The sequence below is a fragment of the Protopterus annectens genome, chromosome 6.part0, assembly GCF_019279795.1.
Source record: "Protopterus annectens isolate FY-2018-M chromosome 6.part0, PAN1.0, whole genome shotgun sequence".
Taxonomy (NCBI): Eukaryota; Metazoa; Chordata; order Ceratodontiformes; family Protopteridae; genus Protopterus; species Protopterus annectens.
Window position 1 is genome coordinate 1,914,237,197 of NC_056737.1, and position 22,881 is coordinate 1,914,260,077.

General features: G+C 41.4%; 1 protein-coding gene across 1 annotated transcript in view; it reads right to left on the reverse strand.

Moving 5' to 3' along the window:
* The window catches only part of TTLL4 (tubulin tyrosine ligase like 4), a 1,780,839-nt gene that overhangs the window by 235,985 nt on the left and 1,521,973 nt on the right, over nucleotides 1-22,881 (reverse strand). Inside the window, exon 20 of the mRNA XM_044073711.1 lies at nucleotides 5,431-5,641. Within this exon, the coding sequence (XP_043929646.1) occupies nucleotides 5,431-5,641 (211 nt within the window). The remainder of the gene's footprint in view (nucleotides 1-5,430; nucleotides 5,642-22,881) is intronic.

The window sequence follows — 22,881 nt, forward strand, 5'->3', positions numbered from 1 at the left end:
CATAAAATAAACCATAGGGCACCAATACATCTGCTCGAAAGCAGTTACTAGTGAGACAACAGTAACTGAAGAATGTCCAAGAGTACCAGCTTTTCGGCACACTGCTAATTTCACTAGAAAACACTTAAAAGTCTACATTATATTAAAAATATTTACATGTGTGGAGGGGGATCCCCAAAAGGGGTCTTATATTGACAGGAAGTCTTATCTAACTGCTTCAATAGAGAAATCTCAGAGATGCATCTGCATGAGATGGCATGAAAGCACTGAAGATTTTTAGTCACTCTGGTTACTTTTATAGTTCACCCAGAAACGGATTAGCCTATGAGCAGCCAGAGGAACTATGGGGGGGGGGTTACAGCTTTGGGAAGCTGGCTAGGTGCTGTAGCCTTGGCAGAAAACCATCCATTGGCTACTGCATCAGAAAGAATGATGAATGTCTACCTGATGTTGGACTGCCTGTCTGTGAAAAGGGCTGTTGCTGCTACTTAGAGTGCTGTGATGGTCTAAAGTAGGAAGAAATCCTGGGCAGGAATGTCACAGACACCCTCCCAAACGTGGTTAATAGTAGTTTACTCATCTGCAAGTCTTCTATATCATATTCAGAAGCTAGGCAAACAGGTCTCTACCACCCCCACACAGACGACCATGCTAAGAATGCCAGCCTCTGCTTTTCCTTAAATGAAAAATGCTAGAGTCATACCCTCTACTGCAAACTCATCTCAGATGCTACTGTCTTATCCCAAAAGCATCTATAAGATTACAGAAGACAATGTGGAAGCCATTTTTAAGAGTCTCCTTCCTCCTGATACTTATTCATCCCAGAATCATGGGGCTCTGGAAACTTCAGCAAAGATTTGTCCTTAGAAAAGAACTATAGCTGGAAAAGGTGACCGAGATAATTCTGGCACTTATACCCTCAGTAGCAAAGGAAAACATTCCACTGGCCTCTCTGCCCAAAGCTCTGTAATCCTTATCTGGAAACAAGGTGGTTTAGTCCATCTGACCTATTCTGGCCAAAAAATGACTAAAAAGAAATCTACTCTAGTAAGTTTTAGAATGATCTCATCAGTCACCTGCAACCTTAACAGCTTCCTGGATGCAAGAACAGCATCCTTAACAAGATGTTCCAAAAGGAAAAATCACCATTCCTAACTCTCCCTTGCCAAATAATGATTAAACTTCTTTTCAGGAAAGTTAATGGGGTTACAGGTCACTCCAAAACAGTGGCACCTCCTCCAAGATGGATTTTTAGTGGGAGAGAGCAATGCTCCTTGCAAAAGTTCTAGCAAAGAGCTGCCTGAGCTCACATAATGCCTTTAGGAGTGGAGTGTGTCAAGAAGGTGTTTAAAGTAAGGAGATTAAAAAAAAAGTTTCCAGTAGCATATATGGGAGCTTTCCTACTATGAATATTAGGAATGAAATTCAAAATGTGCCAGCAGAAGAAATGAACTAGAGAGCATGGGACTTCAACTGCATCTTCCTAGTCCAGTCATATGGCATTACAGCATGTGCTGGTGAAGATTTGTGTTCTTCCTACCACAGGCAAAAGCAAGAATTTGTGCCAGGAGAGAGTTTACTCAAAATTCCAAGTAACCAATGTAGACTGAGAATCATGTTGATTGGACAAATTCACTTTCCATGAAAGCAAATTCAACGGAAGAAAAACATGCAGTAAAAAATTTCGGTGAACCTCAAAGGTAATTTTTTTTTTCTAGGGGTAAGCCACTCCTGCACCATGTGTGGGGAGGGGATCACTCCCCAAACTTATACATACCTACTCCAAAGTTCACACAACAGTAAAGAAAGAAATTCACTATTTACACAACCTGTTTTGACCTTTTTACTTCAGTCTACTGGCATATGCAAAAATGTCTGTCAACAGACTGATATGTTCCCTGCAGACTTCCCCATAAAATAAGATGTGAGGTGTAAGGTTCACATGTGGGCAAGCTCCAGGTCAACCAGGGATGGTGCTCTGACTGTGGCCTAGGTTTGATTAGCAGATGCAGACCTTGAGGAGTTGAGAGGGAGTTAGGGACCGAGCAACATTTTTGCAAACTCACCTAAGCTGGGGGGGTTGAATTCTGCTTTGGATCAGGAGACAAAGACTGACAAGTTCTGCACTGCCATTACGGTAGACTGGGTGCTAGCCAGGAATGTGAATAGGGCATACCAAAAAATAATCCCACTTCTCTTATGACAGAGCCATACCAGGTCATCCTGATCTCCTCTACATCCTCTCCTGAGAGCTTCCACTAAGCACTTCTTTTGTAGAATCCCAGTCTTGGGGAATAAGGCAATCAAGTAAGGTTTTCGGCTGATGGTTGCAAAATATCAAGAAGAGGCTCTGACAAAGTAGATGGCAGACAGCAGTGGGAAGAACTGACAAAATTAATGAAGAATTGAGGTAGGCGTGTGTTGATGTAGGTGGGGTGATTTTTTTTTACATGCCTTCTAACATCAGTAGTTCACCAGATTGGATACCCACTACTGAATCTGGAAGGAGGAAGCGAGTTGTAGTCCTAAATCAAAAGCCAGGTTTACATTCAAATGATGGCATTATAATGCAATGCAACATCCCGGGGGATGACATTGTTCTCTAAAGTGGTGGTCTTCAGATGAAATGCTAATCTAAGGTTTGATCTATGAGAAAAGCATAGTTCAGATATACGTTAGAGAGCCCACTATACACATTGTCGAAAGCAGTGGAATTTTTTCATAGTCAGCATAAACACCACTATGGACCCTCCCCTTACAAGTGTTACAGGCTTCCAGCTCCACTGGTATACAGAAATAATGTCCTAACTGTGACCCTAACTAGATTTGACTAACAGCTCAGATACCTGCTAGAGCTGGCATGGGTAGGAGTACAGGTACCGAGTCTATTCACCTGTTTCAGGAAGGAGAGGTGGGGCACAAAAGTTGAATCCATTTCCTCGATGGAGACTGTGGAAATGTGCTCAGAGTGCTTGTTCTACAAAATGTGGTCATCTGCAGGCTTACAAAAGAGAGAGAACTTGTGTTACTCCTGGTGTATACCTTTACTTGAAGAATGACTACTGGACATGTGCAAGAGCTAGGACTTGAGGTAAAAACTCCAATCTACTCAGAATATCACTTGCAGCAGCAGATTCCTGTCCTGAAAAGAGTAAAATGCCATTGCGACTCACCCTAAGGGGGAATGAATGAGTCAATCGGGAGTCAGTTTGAGGGAGAAAATAAAATTGCGGACAGGAACAAAAGAAAGAAAAAAATGTGTTACAGGCTCAGTGGTAAACCACCTAAAGTAAAAAAAAATAAAATAAAAATTAGTTGTATAAAAGTGAGCATACAGCATTACAACTGATGTTCATTCAGACAGGAGGAAAAAAAAAAAAAGAAACCAAACTGAACAACTTCACCCATAAGTAACATCAAAAAACATTCAACTCTGATACCTGCAGCAGCTCTGACAGTTAATGTTCTCTACATGTAATCAGGAATTCTCAGTTAATTCCCTTATGAATCCCAGTTATAAAAGTAAAACTCAAAATATTTATACACCAATGACCTTAAATACCACTAAAGTATACTGGCCATCATAAATGAACTTCACAGTACTATTTTAGGTATGCCAAGTGTTGTCCTAAAAGTAAATAACAAAAGTGATGTTTTCTGTAAAATGCTGCTGCCGCAAACACAACTGCCACTTCTGTAAAATGAAATAGCAGCTTTCGTGTTACACAAGATCCCTGTACTCATAACTAAGACCACTTAGCATCTCTCAAGCTATACAAATCATACGGCAAGTATCCACAGCAGATTTCTTCACAGTCATACAAGCTTTCATATGCAGGCAAGTCCCCGGGTTAAGGATGAGATCCATTTTTTTAGTCTGTCCTGTGTATGCAAGTCAAAATAAATACATACATTTATTAAATGTCACTTAGTCAAATGTTTGCCTTAGTCTAGTAGTTATTTTACTTTTCTCTGCATATAAAACACTTTAGAAACACTTCCAAGGGGAAAAAAAATAAATCTTAAACATAGTACTGTAAGTACAGTGTAATAACACTACGCAAGTACATAAAAATGCAATCGGGTACAGTACAATAGAACGTTCCATACAAAAAAAATGTGTATGTATGTGTGTGTGGGTGTATATATCTATATCTATATATATATATATATATATATATATATATATATGTGTGTGTGTGTGTGTGTGTGTGTGTGTTAAACTTACTTCTTTTTAAGCTTTACTACACATTTCTGTACTACAGGCATCACCCACGAATGTTTTCCACTCTTTTCTGCCCTTTAACACCTCTGTCAGACCTCCTACTGTCACCTAGACCCCAGCGAGCCACAATGTCATTTGCCCATTTTACTGTACAATACAGTAACTGCTTCAATACTGTACTGCATAAGACAGCAGTCTTGAGCACTCAGATTGCCAACACAGTGATCTCTTGACCAGTCGGATCTCTTGTTCTCCGTGAAGGTGGAGACGTGTGAGCAGCTTCATGAATGGAGAAAATGGGGAAAAGGAAAGTACAACATAAGTCTTCATTTTCAAGGTAAGATTTGGGCAACTTTAAATATTTATATTTATTTTTCAAGTTATTTCCGTCATTGCAGCAACCAGTTCTTATCTATGGACTGTCCGCATGTCGGATGTTTGTAATTCAGGGACTGCCTGTACAATGCAATATTAAATTGCATTTTTGTCCATATTACTGTTAATATGGAAATTTAGAATAACTCCACAACTACTGACCTAAGACGTTTCAGCCTCACTGTACTTTCCTTGCTCTTACACCAGTCATAGGATGATGCTCAATAAGTAACCAAGCAACAATGGAGACATTTACAGGAGATAATGACACCTCAGAATTAACTGGTAGTATTAAGTTATGAATACAATGTTGTTGTGTCTTTCGGCTTTTTCCGGTTAGGGGTAGCCACAGCGGAACTCCGGTCCGCTAATGATTGGCAGTAGATTTTTATGTGCAGAGTTGCCGGCCCTGACGCACAACCTTCAAGGAAGGTACGCCCATTCACGCATGTCTCCACACAGAAGATGCTCTAGCTGAGAATCGAACAAGGCAACGTCTTTCTGTAAGGTGACAATGCTAAGTTACGAATACAAGGTCACTATGATATTCTTTCTAAAACCATGGGTTTTCCATAAGTTATGAATACAAGATCACTATGATATTCATTCTAAAACCATGGGTTTTCCACAAGGCTGCACTCAGAAGTAAAACACCCAATATTATAGCAATTATGGCAAATGAGCCTAACAATGGACAGCTTGTCATCTTAGGAAGCATGTATTACAGATGCCTAGATACATTTCAGATGGAACAAAATTAAATCATGGAAAAAACACCATAAAACAGCAAAGTTTTAATCATCCAGTTCTGAAAAACAACAGCATCATACCTTTTTGTCTACAGTTGAACGATTTCTGCTCCCACTGGCTAAGGAGAATGTTTAAGTAGCGGGGCTGTTCAAAGAACCTGAGGTATCTTGATGAGAATGGAGATGGGAAGATCCTCTCAAACTCCCCACAACGTGATAATTCATCTTCTGTTTCTACTAGTATCCTTACATCATCTGGAGTCAAAATATCCAAGACAGTACTGTATGACTCCTAAGGAACCAATAAGTAAAAGTAAACTGTTATTAGCCATCTTAAAGTGATCAAAACACAGTTACAGAGACTGAAAAAATTCACTGCTAATGGTATTTAACAATGCAGAATCACCTAAAATCAATGATCACTTCCTGATGTGGCATACATGGAGCTAAAATGCAGCAGTCAAAGTTTAAAAATATACAATCAACAAAAGACTGTATAAAACAACTGACATGCAGAAATTCTAAGTCCATAAGTGCGTTCAAACTGTTACATTACACAAGGCCAACAGAAGCAGGCCATATATATTTTCAATACTGATCCAGTTGCTCACATTTGAGTATTGTTATTAGCCTTGCTGCTCAGTTAAAATAAACACTAAACAGTGAATCACATTTCACAAAGAAATTTTACACTGTTACCATGTCATTATTACAAAAGTACAGTTGTATTAACTTACGAAAAATGAAGATGTTCGAGTGTCTTCACTGTTAGAATAGTAACCATGTGGGTATTCTTTGCTATGATAGCCCTTGGCTAGTCCAGGTAGCACAGATTTAACTTCCTCCTCCTGGCCTGGTGGATGCCCTGCACCTGATGTCAGGACGTCAGTGTACAAGGGTCTTCGGCCAGCTAAACCTTACAGATACTTCTTGCTCAAGCAAAAAAAAAAAAAAAAAAAAAAGAGGAACCCCCACTGACCGAAGCTCCAGACTCAGAGCACAAGGCACCAAAAAATTCACTGTGCAGGGAAAGGAACCTCAAAGATCTAATGAGAAGGAGAGTGAAGAGCATTGTTAAGGGGATGGACACCTCAACCTGAAGCATGAGAGAAGGGATGGAGGGAGGGCAGGAGGAAGATGTACTGCAACAATGAAGTCACTCAAACCTCTACATTTATGGTAAGTAGACCTACCTGTACTACGTTTACTGTGTTTCACTGTTGCAGCATTAAACACATGGGAGCATTTCCAAAGCAGAAATGTCCTGCAAGACTGCATAGGCATATCCAGCCCTGGATTTGGAAAAAATGGGAAGGTTATAGTTTAGCAAAGGTGTGGACAAAGAACCAAGTGGCAGCATGTAAGATTTCCCTGGTGGGGACCCCTCTAAGAATGGCATTGGTGGGAGCAGTAACTCTGGTGCATTAAGACCATTTGATAAGAGGTGGAATTTGCTTTCCATGATGTTTGTAACAAGAGGCAATACAATTTGAAAGCCACTTAGAAACAGTTTATTTGCCAATAGGTTTTTCCAGCTTTAGACAACAAAAATTTGGTTGGACTTGCTGTCTGGACAAGACTAAAAAAATAGAATTTGAGTTGTCAGAATACTACAAGCAAAGTAAGGATATGTTTTAGCCTTCTTTTTTCAGAATGAGCACAAAATGCAGGGAGATGAATGGATGAATTAAGGGCAAATTTAGAAACCACCTTAGGCATGAAAGAGGGGTTAGTCTTGAGAGAAACCCTGTAGTGATGAGATATGTGCCTGGAGTTCTGATACCAGTCTAGCTGAGGTAACAGCCAATAAAAATGTTACTTTGCAGGACAGAAACTTGAATGCCAGCTGTAACAGCAGGCTCAAGAGGGGGAAGAGCAAGTTTCTCCAGCACAAGACTGAGATCACAAGGAGGAGAAGGAACTCTTCTGAGAGGCGTCAGGTAAATAATGTCCTTAAGGCATTGCTTCATAAGGGGTTGAGAAAAAGGCTGCATAGGTAGGCAGGCAGATATGGCAGAAGAGTGAGTAAGAGAGGCCAGATTTGAATAAGTGAGATAGTAAGTAAATACATGGTTGATTCTCTGCTGATGTTGAGGAGATATTCTGTTGTTGGCACCAAGTAGAAAGCCTATTCCATTTTGAAGTGCATGATTTTAAGGTTTCTGTTCTTTTTTTTTTTTTTTTTTTTTAACATGTCCATTATATTCTTGTCCAGAGACAGACCTTGAGGAACAGCCATGCTGTCAGTCTCATTGTGTTGAGGCTGGGGTATGTGATGAAACCTCTGTTTTGTGTTAGAATATCCAACCGTTGAGGAAGCAGCCTTGTTTTTCCCTGATCAGGCTATGTAGGAGAGGGAACCAATGTTGCCTCAGCCAAAACATAATTAGGCTCACCCTTGGCCCTTCCTCCCTGATTTTCAGTAGTACCTTGGTGATAACAGTTACTGGAGGGAACACACAAAAAAACAGACCTGTCCATGGAAAGGAGATGGCATCTGTCCTCCAGACTTTTGGATGTCTGGGCATTGTACAAAATTTTTGTAGTTGGTAATTTTGATCTGAAGCAAAAAGGTCTTTTTCTAGCACACCCCAAATAAGGCAGAGGAGTTTGAATATGCTATTGTTCAAGGTCCAATTGTGAGAGTTCATTTCTGACGCGCTGAGATGATCTGCAAGAGAGATGGTTTCCTCTGGGATGTATTGTACTAGGAGATGACGGCCCAGGTCCTGTGCAGAGTCCCACAGGGACATAGTTAGGCAGCAGAGAGGGTAAGAATATGAACCTCCCTTGCTTGTTTACTTACATTACTGTAGTGTTTGCCTGTCTTTATCAGTAGTGTCTCTGGTATCCTGCAAACCCAGGATGCCCTTGAGAACAACCATCATTTCCTTTATATTTTTCTGTTTTTTCTGAATTTTTTGTACCCATTTTCCTTGTGCTTGAAGGTTGTTAGTGTGTGCATTCGCCTCATGTGTAGTCGAGCGGAGGGCTCATTATGACACACAAGACCATGTATCCCACAAGTCTTTAAACCTCCTGTGCTGTAAAAGAATTTAGGGGAAGTAAGCAAAGCTTTTCTGGAGGTGTTGCTCCTACCTTCCTTTGGACTGACCGTCTTCACTTCAGGATAACTAGGATTCCTAAAAATATGTATGCAGGAATCCAGAACATTTTAAAAATGGGTTGACTTCCTAAGAGTAGATGGTTGGGAGTCAGGCTGCAGGGATGAGTCAAAATAAGTTCTACTTCCAACACTGGACGAATGGTCAAAGGTTTATATTCAGGGAGTTTAAAAAACTCTAACCCTCTTAGACTGAGGGTAACCCCAATCCTCCCAATGGAAGTGCTCCCTCATTTTATGAAGCTTCTCCCCAGAGGTGAAGTTTCCAGGTGGCGAAGCTGAGGCTAAAATGTCCTGAGTCACAATCAGCATGACTCTGTGGATAACTGGTCTATATAAACCAACTCGCCCTCATCCAGATCATACGATCTGAGGATTCCTTGAGGGTTGTACCTATTTTTCCCCAGAAACAGATTCTGAAGGTGAAGCAAGTCTGGTAGGACTGTGTTGTCTGGCAGCTACAATCTGAAATGAATCCTCAGCCAGTATTAGCAGATCCTACTAGCAGGTCTGTGGAGGTTGGAAGCCTGAAGGCCTAGGCCAAGGCATGGCACAAAGGATCCTTTTAGGTTTGCCTTAATCTTTTTCCAAGGCTGCAGGTGGTTGGCCACTACCTGCACATGGTCAAATGGCGGCCTCTCAGAAGTTTTTGGGACTCTGCCCTTCCTATCTGAAATCATAACACAGGAGTGGGAAGCTGTGGCCAGCAAAGTGGTCTTGCATCTAACTGACAACCCTCGATTTCAACATAATGGGGTCAAGAGGCATGTCAGATTCTGAAGGGCAATCAGCAATGGCCACTGACATTTCCTCAGTTGGAAGGGACTGGAAGACAGCTCCTGCCCTTCGACAATCAAGTCTGGACATACTGGCTAAAGGCAAAGTTGTGATATCTGCCACTCTATGAAGTCTGGGATGCTTGTCCCTATACTTTCAAGAGGAGTCATGAAAAGAACCGGCAGATGCCACAGCTTGTGAAGATCCCTGTTGTCTTTTCTTCTTTCTCTAACAACTGAGTCAGGGATTGAGCCCTATGAGAGATCACCACAAAAATGGAGCCCATCCTTAAGAACCTAAATGAACTTAAATGATTATTTTGGTGAGGGGATACGAAGGCAGTATGTTCAGATGCATTTTGGAACCTATAATTGAACTAAAAAGTACAAATGCACAAGCACTTAACAGCTTTTATAGGAAGGTGTTAAAAGAAATCTATGGACAACAAATCTAAAGACAGTTGTATCTTGACTTTTACTGTTGACTATTATAGCATCATTAATATTATTAGAGAGAATTCGGCCATGATTACTAAAAGCTCATATTTAATGGACATCCTTAGAGAAGCTCCTTCGTGTACAGGAAAGCCAAAACATTAGGAATTGGGTTGAAGGTAGGCCCAAACCACAGGATACATGCACCAATAAGTGTGGAGCCAACTGTCTTTTGTAAGCACCTATAGGAGAAAGACATTTTTCTGCCCTTAGTTAAAGAAAATTATTAAAACCAATGCATGAGGTGGCTAACTCAATGCAGGTGGTTTACAGGGCTAGCTGCAATGACTGTGAAGCATTTTATGTGGGGAAAAGGCTCAACAGACTTAAAATAAGGATTTCTGGCCATCTTTCTGAAATTATAGCCAAGTGCAAGAATACACTTGCTCGGCCCCTGCAGCTACACAAAAGACACACTGGCTTTAAACTTCAAATTACTGACCATTTGAACATTTTGGAACAGGAAGGAGACCTCTCTAATCTTTTAGAAAAACGTGAACTACTGACCATCTCTCTGAAATTAGTGCTAAGTGTAAGAATAACGAACTGGCTTGGCACCTGCAGCTACACAAGACACTCTGGCTTTAAGCTTCAAACTACTGACCATGTAGACCTCTTGGAACTGGAAGGAGACATCCTAATCTTTTAGAAAAGCATGGACTACTGTGGCAGCTAAAACTGAACTCTTTTAGAAAACCGGGGCTTAACTATTATTGCTCCATAAAAAGCATACTAGATCTCAGAAAACTGCCCCACTATTTAAAAGACTGATATGGGACTGATAACTGCTGACATTACTTGCTTATATTGATTCTGTGCTTAAAAACAAATATCAAACACTGTTTACTTATTTTAGCACTAACTTACATTATAAAAGACATATTTTAGGTGGCTCATGTAAACATTAATAATTAAATGCTACTTTAGATTTTAAACTGAACACTTTTGTTAAAACATTTTCCTTTTAGGCAGTGAAGTCTGTTAGCACACACAATGTGCATGGGCCTAATCTATTTATTTTTTAAAGGTTGCAATTATTCTTGAGTGCACGCTTACACACACAAACTGTTTTCTTAGACGCCACACTAACAGATCCCCATGGCCTTCGTGCTTTATTTTTAACATGTATCACTATTTCCAGTTTAGCAATTATTTTTGTTTTTCATCCCATTTAGTTTTTCAGTTGTATATCTACACACATGTTCATATTATGATTTGTTTTAGGCACACAAACTTGATGAAGTATTTGATACGAAAGCGATCTGTTAGAAGTAGCATATTTATTAATATTTACCATGGCAGATGTTTACTGATGCATCTTTGTTAGTAATTTTTAAAGTTTTGATTAGTTGGTTAGCCTATACAATGTGTAATAAACTGGTCCTTAGATTGTAATTTGTCTCTAGCTTTCTAGTTTCAGTTTTAGGTAGCACAGTCTCTAATTACACTATGGTGCTAAGGAGGAAGGGGGACTTGACTAAAGGAATGATTTTAATGCTTTTATTGCTCAACAGAACCACCCTTTGTAACTACTCTCTTGCACTAAACAACCTGACTATATATAAATAAGGAATGTTTTTGATGCTTTTCATTATACTCAACTAGGATCGCTTATTTGCGTGTTTCAATAAAGGATGTTACACTTAACTGTGGACTACCTACTGCTTTTTATTTGATTTAGTAGCACGTATTTTACAGTTATATTTTACAGTTTGATTTTTATTAAATGAACTAAGTGCATAACAAATTTAGGAAGAGAACATCATACCCTTCACACTGCAAAGTTTCTTTTTTTTCTTTTAAATCTAGAGAAGACTGCATCAGTGAAAAGTGATAGCCAACTACAGGAAGCAATTTTTTTCTCATTTTTATATAACTAAACTATCAATATAGGCACCTCCCAGGAATGTGTGCTTTCTCCACTACTATTCTCCCTCTTCACTAATGACTGCACATCTAAGGACCCTCAGTCAAACTTATTAAATATGCAGACGATACAACTACCATTGGGCTCATCAGGAATGGTGATAAGTCTGCATACAGTGGGGAGGTTGAGCAGCTGGCACTTTGGTACAATCAAAATAATCTGGAACTGAACACTCTTAAAACTGTGGAGATGACATGACAGTGGACTTTAGGAGTGGTACTACAATATTATCGCTCCAATTTATATTTAACACTGCTGTGTCCGTTGTGGAATCCTTCACGTTTTTGGGATCTATAATCTCCCGGGACTTAAAGTGGGAGACCAACGTAGGGTTCATCATAAAGGCACAACATCAAATGTACTTTCTGCAACAGCTGAGGAAGTTCAACCTCCCACAGGAACTGTTGATTCAGTTCTATACAGCAGTCATTGAGTCTGTTTCTCAGCTCATCCATAACAGTGTGGTTTGGAACTCTGTCTAATCATGACAAAAATAGGTTACATAGAATAGTTAGGTCTGCCGAAAATATCATTATTGCTAGTTTACCCTCCTTACAGGACCTGTACTATTCCAGAGTCATGAAAAGGGCAGGGAAATCATCACCGGCCCTTCACATCCAGGCCACCATCTTTTTGAACTATTGCCATCAGCCAGGTGTTATAGATTAATATGCACCAAAACAAGCAGATACAAGAACATTTTTTTTTTCCACAGGCCAAGTTCATAAATGGTTAAATCAGCTTATGAGGCTGGGGTATTCTTTTTCCTAAGCCTCCGAGGATTCTGCAGTATTGTCTACATATTGTTAATACTTGTTTCTTTCAGAGTTTATTTCAGTATTTCTTGTACTAAGCTGCACTTCGTACCTTGTTTGTATATGTATATTTACTTTTTTTTTGTCTTGTGTATAATAGATGCATGTATGTTGTTTGCCTTGTTCTTAATAGTTGTAAGTATATCGTTTATGTAATTCATGCTTGGAGAGTCACTGAAACTGGAGTCATTCCTTGTATGCATGCATACATGGCCAATAAATGTGATTCTAATAACTACAAATATCACTATAGGAAGTGTTTGCATATGGAAGTAGAGAGGCAGAAGAGCAAAGCGGTACTTTTTTTTTTTAATGCATCATCCTATTGCAGCCTACAAGGAGACAATACATCTTCTACAAACTCACTATTTCAAGGAATACATACTTAATACTTCATTAAGAAAAGTCAGACAGAGGCATTCACAGCTTCTTGCATATTATGCAAAGCACACAATAGGTCTTACTCAGTATAAAGTAGAGTTGTGTCACACTTGCCATAACTTTAGATGTTCTATTAGATCAATGTTGCAGTACTGATCTTTGAGACTTCCTGCCAAGCAGAGGCCTATGACCGGCCTGATTTCTACAGCCTTTTCACCATGTCTAGCTAATGGATGCCTGATCGCCAGCATTTGAATATCAGGGCATAAGAGTGGCAACTGTTGGTGCCAACTTCTGGTCATTTTAGATAATTAACTCCTGAACACATCTCACCCAGACTTCAAAAACATGTTTGAACAGGGATAGGGGATATACCAACTATGCATAAGTAGTAGTAGTAGTGGATGACAGTGAAGAACTACCCATCTGAAATGCTCCCTCCCCCAGTATGGGGGTAGAGGTTAGGAGAGGCTAGCAGACAGAAAGGTAGGAGGGTAGGAATTTGTACTGCAACACTGATCTACTCAGAACATCAACAATTATGGTAAGTGTGATACAACTGTATTGTGTTCTTCATAGTCAATGTTGCAGTACTGAAGCTTGGAAGGACTCCCAAAGCTACTTATTGAGAGGCAGGCTGTCTGCTAACCCTTGGGAAAGCAGTTTTTTAGGACAGCAGTTGCAATCCTTGCCCTAGGCTTGCAGGCATGGGATAAATGGCACTTTTTAGTAAAGATGTGGACAGATGTCCATGTGGCAGCTTTCTGGACAGCCAGTGTAAAAACACCCTTAAGAAATGCAGTGGTGACTGCACTATATCTGGAGTGGGTTCTGACATGGGATGGTACTGGTAATGCTAGGTTTACTTGATGGGCATAACAGAATGTGATGCAGTTGGCTATCCACTTAGAGACAGTCTGTTTGAAAACCAGTTTGCCTTCTTTTCTTTCTGCAAGGCCACCAGTAGTTGGTCTGCTTTGTTAGGAAATTTTGTCGCATCCAGGCAATACTTAATCTGGTGGTGTACATCCAGAGAATGCAAGACTTGCTAAGCTTTATTCTGTGGGTTAGGGAAGAACACTGGCAAATAAACAGCTTGATTCAAGAAAGGCTCCTGCACTACTTTGGGCATAAAGGTAGCATTAGTTCTAAGGGTAACCCTGTCTCTATGGAATGTAGTAAAGGGCTCCTTGCACATCAGTGCTTGTTGCTCTGAGACCCGCCTGTCTGAAGTCATGGTTATGAGTAGGCTGATCTTTCCAAGTGAGCGTCTTTAGGGGAGAAGAACTTGCTGGCTCAAAAGGTGGTAATGTAACCTTTTCTAAAACATAGTTTAAATCCGAGGAAGGGACAGGGTTTGTCCTGGGAGGTTTAACATATGACGTCTTTTACGAAACTTTTAAGGTGTGGGAGCAGGTAAGGTAGAGAGAAAAAGCTGAAGCACATAGGTTAATACTGAAATCAGAAAGTCCCTGCTGAAATAATTCTGACAAGTATTCTAACACTAGGTTCACATCTGCCAGCAAAGAGTTAATATCTTTATCCTTGCATCAAAAAGAAAACCTTTTCCCATTTGGATAAATATAATTTTCTGGTACTCAGTTTTCTTACCTCTCTCAGAATTGATAGAACTTCCGTAGAATAATCTGCATTATCTGGGTTCAAAAAACAATCCTTCAAGCTGTTACTTTGAAGATGCTTAGGTGAGGATGAATGAGATCCCTTTAGCTGAGTGAGTAGGTCTACCACTTGTGGGAGAATGTGACATCTCCCCCTCACAGAGGGTCAAGAGGAGAGAGAAAGTATAGCTGTGTACCTACCATAAATGTAGATGTTCGAGTGTATTCACTGTTGCAGTCATTACTCTTGGGTTATCCTGCTGGCAGGCTACCCTCGGTCAGCCAGAATTCCAAAGTCTAGGTCCGATGTCAGTTGCTGTCGCCTCTTCCCTGATGTCAGTGCGCCAGGGGTATAAAAGATGCAGCAGACGCCATTTCCTTCAGTTTTTCTTGCCCCAGATGTCAGGTGCCCCCAAATTGGTAGGCTGAAATATATGCCAATAAAAATGCATGCACAAAAATAACATTTCCTTCATCTACAAGCAAATACACCAAATAGGTTGTATAGGATAGAGAAGTGCAGATAAATCCCAGCAAAGAAAAAGGGGGATGGTGGGAGGGTAACTTGGACTGCAACAGTGAATACACTTGAACATCTACATTTATGGTAGGTACACAACTGTACTATGTTCATCGTGTTTCACTGTTGCAGTCATTACTCTTGGGTTGAATCCCAAAGCTGAGGATGGGTGGCTGGGCTAAATAGGATTAGGAGAGGCTATGAGGCCCTGCAGAACTGCAGTGGCAAAGTCTGCTCTGGACTTAGAGTAAAGAGGTAAGTAGTAGTGCTTTGTGAAGGTGTGCACTGAACTCCAAGTTGCAGCCTCTAATATATCTTTGGTTGGTACTACTCAGAGGAAGGCTGCTGAAGTGGCTGCTGCTCTGGTGCAATGAGGCCTAATTCCCTTAGGCACTGATTTGCCATGTTGAAAATAGCAGAAATGGATGCAAAGGCCTATCCATTTAGAAATAGTCTGTTTTGAGATAGTCTTTCCTTGTGATCCTGCAGCATATGACACTAAAAGTTGCTCAGTCTTTCTGAAAGCTTTAGTTCTGTCCAAGTAGAAGTGTAACTGCCTGTGTATGTCCAAAGAATGCAGAATTTTCTCACCCTTGTTCTGTGGATTTGGATAAAAGGTAGGCAAGTGAATGGTTTGGTTGAGGGCCACACTGGACACCACCTTAGGCATAAATGTAGGGTCTGTCCTCAGAGAAACCCTGTCTGGATGAAAAATGATGAAAGGTTCCACAGCCATGAGTGCCTGTAACTCCGAGACTTGCCTTGCAGAGGTTATTACTAGGAGCAGAGCTGTTTTCCAGGATAAGAATGTTATATCTGCTGTTGATGCTGGCTCGAAAGGAGGCAGTGTGAGTTTTTCCAAAACATAACTGAGGTCCCAGGCCGGAATTGGTGCTCTCCTTGGAGGCCTAATGTTTTTGGCCCCTCTGAGGTACTGCCTAATTAAAAAATGAGAAAAGATAGGTGGTTCCGTATTGTAATGGGCTGAAATGGCAGAGGCATGAATCTTAATTGATGAGAAAGAAAGGTCTTTGTTGAGCATCTCAGTTAGGTATTGTAAAATCTGAGGGATATTTGGTACACCCATGTCAATGCCTTGGTTCCTGGTTCCAAGCACAGAATCTCTTCCATTTTTCTGCACAAGATTTTCTGGTACTGGGCCTCCTGGCCTCCAAGATAACATCTGTAAAAGCTTTTGAAAGAGGAGTGTTCTGCTACATTATCCGCCAAGCTGCCAGATTTAAGGTCCTGAGTTGGCTGTGCAGGATCTGATTGTTTTGATGTGTCAGCAAGTGAGAAGATCCATGCTGGACCATGAGACAAGCTCTTTAGGACTGGGTACCATTGCTGGCATGGCCAGTCTGGTGCAATCAGCATCATTTTTGGCTTCTCTTGTCTGACCTTTAGGAGTACCCTGGGAAGGAATGGCAGTGGGGGAAAAGCATATACTGTTAGATTTTTCCAGCTGAACTATAAGGTGTCCACTTTCCATGCTTGCTTGCGATAAATCCTTGTGCAAAATCTCTGCAATTGGCAGTTGTGAGGGGAGGCAAATAGATCTATGTCTAGGCATCCCCATTTCCTTATTATCATGCTGAAAACTTGTGGATCCAGTTTCCATTCATGGGGATCCATGAGGTTTCTGCTTAGTTTGTCTGCCAGAGTATTTGTTTTTCCTGGCAGGAATTGTGCTTGCAGGTGAACTTGAAAAGTCAATGCTGTGCCCCATAAGGTCATTGCTTGTCTGCAGAGGGGGTAGGAATGTGTACCTCCCTGCTTGTTTATGTACCACATGACCGTAGTGTTGTCTGTCTATCAGTAACGGTCCTGGATGAAGCAGGTTCTTGAAAGCTGTCAGGGCATTTTGAACAGCTAGCATCTCTTTTTGATTGATGTGAAGATGCACCTGGTTTGCAGGCCATGTGCCCTGAATACATTTTCCTGCCATATGGACCCCCCAGGCATAATCTGATGTATCTGTGTCTGTGTGGCTGTGGGTAAATTGAATGGCAGACCCTTGTTGTGGTGACAGGCTTCTGCCCACCATCGAAACTCCTGTTGCAGGCAGGGAATGAGTGCAATTACTGTCTCCAGGCTGTGGCAATGCTGAGTCCAAACCCTTTTTAGATACCACTGTAGTTTCCTCAATGCAGTCTGGCATATGGAATTAGTAGAATGCAGGATACCATGAAACCCAAGGCCCGCAGGATTTTCCTTGCAGATAAGTGGGTTTTTGTTGCCAATTTCTTGAATTAAGTAGTCAGTTGCTTTTGTTTGTGTGGCGTGAGATAAGCCATCTGGGCAGTTGTATTTAAGCTTGCACCCAGAAATATTATCTCTTGAGAGGGCACTAGTTTTGATTTCTTTTCGTTTACTGTGTACCCTAGGCCAATTAGTAATCTTTTTACAAACGCCAGATGCTTTAGAAAAATGTCTGTTCTCTGCTTGAATTAGGCAGTCATCCAAGTAGGGATATATTTGAATTCCTTTCTGTCTGCAAAACGCAGTTATTGGTGCCAGGCATTTTGTGAAGACCCTGGGCGCAGTAGATAAAGCCAAAGGGCAGTGCAGAGAATTGGTAATGCATTGAGCTCGCTATGAATCTGAGGTATCTTCTGCAAGATTGTTTGATTGGGACATGCAGGTATGCCTCTTTTAGGTCCAAAGTTACAAGCCAAGGCTTCTTGCCCAGCATGGGCAGTAGCTGCTGTAGAGTCAACATCTTGAATTTTGGAACTTCCAGAAACGTTTTTAGTATTGACAGGTCCAGTACTGGTCTCCAGGTTTTGTCCTTTCTGGGTACTAGGGAAAGTCTGGAGTGAAATCCTTGCCCCTGCTCTTGTTGTGGTACTTGCTGAATGGCCCTCATGTACATGAGGGCTGTAATTTGTTTTTGTGCCTCTGCCCATTGATTGTGTGGCAGGTCTGACATACCTTTTGACCTTGGTAGTGTGTGAAAATGGAAGCTGTAGCCTTGGGACACTATGTTCAGGACCCATTTGTCTTGGGTAACCATTTGCCAATTTGATGAAAAAAGTGCTAGTTTTCCCCCTAAGGGGGCTGCTAAAAGAAAAGTGCTTGGATCTGGTAGAGGAAAGTCATTGGGACCGTTTCCTGTAAGGTTGTGATTTGTCTTCTCCGCTTTTGGAGGTAGGAGCACCCCATTGTTTAGGCCTGTATGAGCCTTGGGGCTGAGATCTGCCTCTGGAACGCCTGTATCTGCCTCTTTGTGGTCTGTCTGACACTGGAAAGGACCAATTTTTAGAAGGCCAGTTCCTGCTAAACCTGGGTGGCTGTACCTGTAAGAAATCCTTAACTGTCTGCATGGATTTTGCTTTATCCTCCATTTTTTTCAACACCTCTTCTGCTTTAGTACCAAACAAAGTGTCATGCTGTAATGGTGCATCTAATACTTTTGCTTTAACATGATCAGGCAGATTCTGTTCCTTTAACCAATCATGCCTTCTAATCACAGAACCTGTAACTGTGGTCCTGCAAGAGGCCTCCAGTGAATCATAACCATATTGCAAAGTATGCTTTCCCACTTGTTCAGCTGCATGCAATAAATCCCGCAATTCCTTGTTCTCTGAACATTCAGTATTTGTCAACAGTTTCTGTTTAAGCAGTGACATTAAATATTGCTGGTATTTAAGCATATGAAACTGACAATTTAAAGCCCTTACAGCCAGGGTAGCAGAGGTGTAGACCCCCCCCCCCATCTGTCTAGAGCCCTAGAATCCCTATTAGAGGAGACAGGGTTTTTTGCAGTGGAAGCTTTAACCCCTTTGGGACCCCGAGATATAGTTTCTGGGTCAGCAGCGGGGTTTTTATATAGGAATTTATGGGAATCCGGGAGCCTATAGTATCTGTCTGGCTTAGCAGGTGCAGGGGGTAAAGAGTCAGGGGACAGGCCGGACTCTGAAAATACATCATCTACAATGTCTAGAACAGGTGGAATAGCAAGGGGTCTGCGTTGAGGAAGTAGCAAAAAGTCTCTGAGGCTTTTCTTAGATTCAGAATAATCTTGGCTCTCCCAGTGGAAATGCTCCCTCATGGTATGCAGGGATTCCCCAAAAGAATAATCCTCAGGAGGAGAGGCTGAAGGAATGGATTCTTCAGCATCAGAATCCTCATAGGGAAGCATGGAGTAATCCTGTTCAGAAGAGGAATTAGAGGAAATAGAAACCTGTGCAGCAGATTTTGAAGCATCAACATTTTTAATTTGAGTGGGTTTAGAAACTTGTTTAAATTTGAGAGGTATAAAGTCTCCAAGTTCCATCTTTTCTTAGGACTAGGAAAATCCTGGAGAAGAACCTTACTGCCTACTCCCCCCAGAGACTGGTTGAATGGATCCCTGTTGTAAGAGCTTTTGCAAAATGGGAGGGCGGGAGGAGAGCTTATCTTTTTTGGTAGCTTTGATATCCCTAAGAAGGGAGGTCTTTTTCTGAGTTGAGCAAAATAACACTTTTCCATGATGTTTAGAACCTAATGGTCTGAGGTGATGAGCTTCTACTGATGTGGAAAGGAAGAACATTTTCTGATAGTGGGATGTGGAGGAGGAAAGAGATGTGCATAGCCACAGCTGTACTCTTGAGGGAACAGAGCCTTTGGACTACCCCCAGGTCTAGGGGATTGCTGAGGTTGCCATCATCTGGACTGTCTAGGCTTTTTGATCAGGAAGGATTCCCCTTACCTTGCCTATGAGGCAGAGGCCAAGGCTTAGAAAGTACAGTTGTTCAAGTAAACCTAGCATAACAGTAGATGTTTGAATGATCACTGTTACAGTACCCTAAGCTATATGGGTTATATCCTGCCAATAACAGTGGCCAGCTTCTAAAGCTTCTGGGCACCCCCAATGTGCCCAAACTGTCTTGGCAGCACGAGCTAAGCTGACAAAAAGACAAGTTTAGGCATCAAGCCCTTCAGAGCTTGCCTACCAACAAAGAGGGAGGATAAGCCCTAAAATAATAACATTAAGGAGAGAAAATAAAAAAAAGTCCACACCTTTGACATAAAACACCACCCCAACAAACAAGGGGGGGGGAGACTGGCTACTGCAGCAGTGATTGTTCAAACATCTACTGTTAAACTGAGTTTATTAACACAACTGTGCTAAATAACTAAATGTATCTGTAATTTTTCTATGTTTAGCTTTTCTCCCCAGGCCTCTGCTGAAAAAGGGCCTTTTCAGCTCAGACACCTCCGGTTAACAAATGTAAAATAAATAAAACTGTACAATGTTCTTTATACTGACCACTGCTGCAACAGCCTAAGCTATATGGATAAATCACCATAGCTTATACATTTTGGGAGGTGGAAGGAGAAGAGTCCATGAGCACCTGAAGAATGGTCCTAACAAAGCCTGATCTAGAACTAGAGAAGAAATCAAGCATATAGTGTATTCTAAAAGTGTGTACTGTGGACCAACTTGCTACTTCTAGAATTCAATCCTTTCCAAAAAGCCATAGATAAAGCCAAGGCCTTAGTAGAGTGGGCTTTGATCTTGCCTGGAATAGGTTTTGTTGTGGAGAGTATAACAAAAGGTAATAGCATTAGACAACGGGTGTCCCTTCTTACCTTCACAAGAAATGAATAATTGATCTGAACATCTGAAAGATTTAGTTCTGAGAAGACAATATACGAGTTGTCTGTGGACATTCAAGGTAAACAGTATCCTTTCTTCCTCATTTTTAGGTTTAGGAAAGAAAATGGGGAGAGGGATAGTTTAGCTTAAAGTAGACTTGGATACCACTTTAGGCATAAAAGAAGGATTTGTTTTCAAAGAAACCCAGTCCCTATGGTAAATGAGGTAAGGTTCACAAATCACAAGAGCTTGCAACTCGGACACCCTTCTTGCAGAGGTCAAAGTAATCAGTTAAACTGTTTTCAGTGTTAAGATCCTTAAGTCAGCCAGGTTAGCTAGTTCAAACGGAACAAATGTTAACTTTTCTAACACAAAATTAAGATCACAAGGAAGAGCCACTGGTTTTCTTGGAGGTCTCTTAAGCAAAAACCCCTTCAAGAACATTTTGATATTAAGAATGTATTCCAAGGTCATACATGCTGAAATGGCAGAGAAGTGAACCATTACAGAGGTGTAGGAAAGGTTATAGGATAGCAACTCTTACAATATCATAAAACCACAGGAAGTAGACTTACCATAAATGTAGATATTCAAGAGTATTCACTGTTGAAGTCCTGACATGAGGGATTCCCTGTCATGAAAGCCCTCGTCCGGCCTGACTACCAAAGAAAACTGTTTGTCTCCCAGGGTGACGGACGCCCTGAACAGCATCAGTATGCTTGGGTATAAAGGCATCCAGCCTGCATCATGATTTCAGTATTTTCTTGTCCTCTACCAGGAAGAGCCTTAAGTAGACAAGAGGGAAATAAGGAAGAGGACCCTTACGGCAGGGAAGCTGGGAGGGGGCCTTGGCTGGATTACTTGATAATTAGTAGACTATGTAGTACGCTATGGGGGCAGGTGGGAAGGAAAGAAGACTGCAACAGTGAATACACTCGAACGTCTACATTTATGCCAAGTGTACACAACTGTGCTATATTCTTCATGTTTCACTGTTGCAGTCCTGACATGTGGGAAAATTCCAAAGCTGAACTGAGGGGGAAGGAGATTAAGGAGAGGAGAGGATACTCCTGCAGGATGGCAGTGGCAAAGCCTGCTCTAGACTTAGAAAAGGTTGCCAAGAGGTAGTGTTTTGTGAAGGTATGCACAGATGACTTGGTGGCTGCTTCCAGGATATCCTTAGTAGGGACTCCTTTCAGAAAGGCAGCAGAGGCAGCTGTGGCTTTTGTGAAGCGTGATGTAATCACTTCAGGTTTTTTTTTTTTTTGCTAGATCACACATACACTCAAGTCTCTCCACAACAAGTACCGTTCTGACTCCATCATAGTTCATGTTGGTGTGAATGACTTGAGATGTACCTTACTGGACTATATGAAGAGACATGACTGAGCTCTCGGAATACGTGCCCTAGGCAGGTATGTCCCTAGCCTTGAGCAGCATACTACCTTCACACAAGATGATACCACAATATAAACAAAAAATGATTGACTTAATTGGCTTAGTTTCTGGTGTCATTCTAAGGGGATCCAGTACCTGTTAGCCTAGGATGACATGGTAAAAAGACCATGCTGCTTTGCCAGAGATGGTCTTCATCTGTCACCTCTGGGATTTTGGTTACTGGCTAAGACTCTTGCCTCCCCCCATAGTGCCTTTTTAGGCAATGTTACAACAAAATTCCCCAATATAAAAATATCTTCAAAAAGCAACCTTAAGGTTATGCTGCTAAATACTAGGAGTCTAAACCTAAAACTGCACTGACTAGAAACTGGAAACAGTTCTCACCTTAGAAAATGCTAACATCTGTGCATTCAGAGACTGCACCTCGAACATTACTGGTTTATAATGCCTTCCACACATTCAGACCACAAAATGTGAGAACTAAAGGACGTGGAGTATCAACAGTCAAAGATAAATACACCTCTAGATTGGTTAAACAAAACGACTCCCCTTGAACTAATCCAGGTCCAGTTGACTGTAGGTAACACCCCTCTGCAAGTTACTGCCAGTTATAGGACCCCCTCCATGAACCAGGACACCCACACTGCATACTTGGATCTACTTGAATCACTCAACATACAACCAAACACCCTGGTTTTAGGCGACTAACTACCCAACCACAGATTGGGTAAATTATACATGTACTAACACACTCACCCAAAGGTTCTTGGACTTCAACTCCAATGCCCTGGACCAGGTAATTGACACTCCCACAAGGGGCCCAAACATTCTGGGTCTGGTGCTCACTACCATCAATGATCATTGTGCCACCCCATGTGTCCAGCCCTCCCTAG